Here is a 2,729-nt window from a genome sequence, read left to right as displayed (position 1 = left end):
GCTCTCAGGCCAAGGGCTTAATACTCATGGCAAGAGATTCCCACCCCCCACCCTGCTGGAATCCTTTGCTCAAGGCTTTTTTGTTTTTTAGACACAGAAGAGAGTGTTTGTCTCCAAACTTAGGAAAGAACCAGGTGTAAGAGGAATCCAGTGGACCACCTTCTTTAAAGGGAGCACTGTGTGGGAAGAGACTGTTCCTTGGCTGGCTTGGAAGTCCTTAGGTGATGTCCTTCTTTCTTGGGGGCCTGTGGATATTCCTCACCACACACTTCACCATCCACTCAATCCCCTCGTTCACTCCTTTCCTAAGGAAAGAAATAAAGAAGGTTTTTATAAAACCACACCAAAACCAACAAACAACCCAGACCCACGCCAAGGGTCACGTAGTCCCTTGCTGAGCAAGGGAGGGGTTCTGCCCTGGGTGGTTTATTGGCATTACTCTGCTAGTTTCTCATACACACAGACAATGGGGATCTGATTCCGTTTAACTGGGGTGTAAACTCCATCCTTCAGTCTTCTGGTGACTGCCTACATCTAATTCAGTTAGTCATCAACCCTGTGGAAGCCTTGGAAAGAACCTAGAATGGGTTGGAACTTAAAGGATCACCTAGTTCCAGGCCCCCTCCCATGGGCAGGGACACCTCCCACTAGAGCAGGTTGCTCAGGGCCCTGTCCAGCCTGGTTTTGAACACCTCCATCCACAGCTTCCCTGTGCCAGGGTCTCACCACCCTCCCAGTGAAGAGCTTCTTCCTAACTTCTAATATAAATATCCCCCCTCCTCCAGTTTGAAGGCATCACCCCCCTTGTCCTCTCACTACAAGGCCTTGTGCTAAGTCCCTCCCCAGCTTCCCTGCAGGCCCCCTTCAGACACTGGCAGCCCCCAGGGGGTCTCCCCAGCTGGAGCCTTCTCCTCTCAGCTGCCCCAGCCCAACTCTCTCCTGCTGGGCTCCCAGCAGAGGGGTTCCCCCCTCGGGGCATTGCTGGGGCTCCTCTGGCCCCGCTCCAGCAGGTCCCTGGCTCTGCTGTGCTGAGGACTCCAGAGCTGCCCCAGCACTGCAGGGGGGTCTCCCAGAGCTGGCAGAGGGGCAGGATCCCCTCCCTGCCCTGTGCCCACGCTGCTGGGGGGGCAGCCGGCTGGGGGTTCAGCCCGGGCTGGGGCGCTCCTGGGCTGCAGTCACACAACGTTGGCTCACCTTGAGCTTTCCACCAGCCAGCACTCTCTCCCCAGGCCTGCTCTCAAACCACACTCTGCCCAGCCTGTATTTGTGCTCAGTGGGTGGTGGGAAACCACTCAACAGCATGTTTGAGGTGATTTTGCTACAAGGGTCTGGCTAATTGTACCAGATCTTCCAATCCTGGCTCCAGCTCTCTGGAATCACCTGTGCTGGGGCTGCAGAGCAAGTCCCCAGCTTGCTGAGCTCTCCACAGCTTCCCAGCCAGGACTTCCACCATTTAATATTTTTTTTTTAGTGCTAGATCAAACTACAATTTTGAAAGGAAATTCCCCACAGGTCAAAACTAGAAGTGTTTGAAAAGGTTGCATTTCATAACATTATTATCTAAGACTCCTCTTGCAGTCAGTGCTTAACCATTGTTCTTGTGGTCATTCATCTGCTTAATGGCATTTGATTCTTAGCAACACAAACTGTAACAGAGATTTTTCTCATGGTTTAAGCAGCTTTCCTTACCCTTTACTGTAAAGCTTGTATAATAACACAGATTTCTTGTTAGATTATTAAAAGGGGAAATCTCAAAGCCCTGGATTCAGCACAAGCAGAAATTCATAAGGCAGCACTTTGAGCCACCTGGAAAAGTCCTTCAGACTTACACCACAGAGCACATTGCACTCAAAGGACTGAAAGTGTAACCAAAGGACTGCAAGCCTGTGTGCAGCAGCAGTGCCAAGGTACTGACAGCCTGGTGGCTTGGTCAAGGTCATGCTGTGCAGCTGCATGGGCCTTAAGAGGAATCACAGTCTCCCCAAATTTTGGTCTGTCCTAGTCACTGTGTCTTAAACCACAGATGTCCTCAGTGTAAGAGGACTCTTGGAGTTTTTCTTTTACAGAAAAGCCACGAGCTGCAGTGAGCCAACGACTGCCAGGAGCATTGTGTCTGGAGAGGGGAGGGTAAAGGAGACTCCTCAGCTCCCTCTGAGTCCTGCTGCTCTCAGCCAGCACTTTTCACTGTGCCTCTTCCACAGGCAGGCTCTGCAGATGAAGTTACTGCCTTGGTGCAAGTCCACAGTTCACAAACAAGAGTCTGTCCCCGTGGGGAAGGTCATGCAGCTCCCAGGCAGGGCCACTAAATCAGCTGGTGTGAGGCCCTGCAGCAGTTCCCCCAGCCCAGACCCAGCCACCCTCATACTCACCCAGTCAGAGCAGAGCAGGCCTGGGTCAGGCAGTCCCTCTTCCCAATCTTGTTAATGCAGTCACTAAAGGCTGTCTTGATGTCAGGGATTGAGAGACACGTCTGCAAGGGAAGCACAGCAGAGCTTGCTCTCTGTTCCACGAGAGGTGGGGACCTTCTGCCCAAGAGAACCCCCCCACCCCCACTGTTCTGCTTCAGCCAGGATGGCACAAGGCTGTGAGGTTAAACCTCCTCCTCACCTCACATGGCAAATTCAGCCCTTCACATTCCAAGAAAAGGAATATATTCTTTTTTCACCAAGGAGAATGCTATTTTCAGACAGTATAAACACACTGCCACACCCCCTCAGCTTCAAGCTGTC

The 2,729-nt window shown here is 52.1% G+C and overlaps 1 protein-coding gene across 1 annotated transcript; it reads right to left on the bottom strand.

The window, feature by feature from the left end:
* Positions 1-217: 217 nt before the first annotated feature.
* LOC103780124 (ADP-ribosylation factor-related protein 1-like) lies at positions 218-2,470 on the bottom strand (the record flags this gene model as incomplete). Its single annotated transcript, XM_008947773.1, has 2 exons — positions 218-305; positions 2,370-2,470. Coding segments are annotated over 2 exons (189 nt in total), but the record flags the coding sequence as incomplete, so codon positions are not given.
* Between the last annotated feature and the right edge of the window lie 259 nt (positions 2,471-2,729).

Source organism: Merops nubicus, unplaced genomic scaffold (assembly GCF_000691845.1).
Source record: "Merops nubicus isolate BGI_N331 unplaced genomic scaffold, ASM69184v1 scaffold20889, whole genome shotgun sequence".
Lineage (NCBI taxonomy): Eukaryota > Metazoa > Chordata > Aves > Coraciiformes > Meropidae > Merops > Merops nubicus.
The sequence above is the reverse complement of the archived record's forward strand: the minus strand, read 5'-3'. Positions and strand labels throughout refer to the sequence as shown.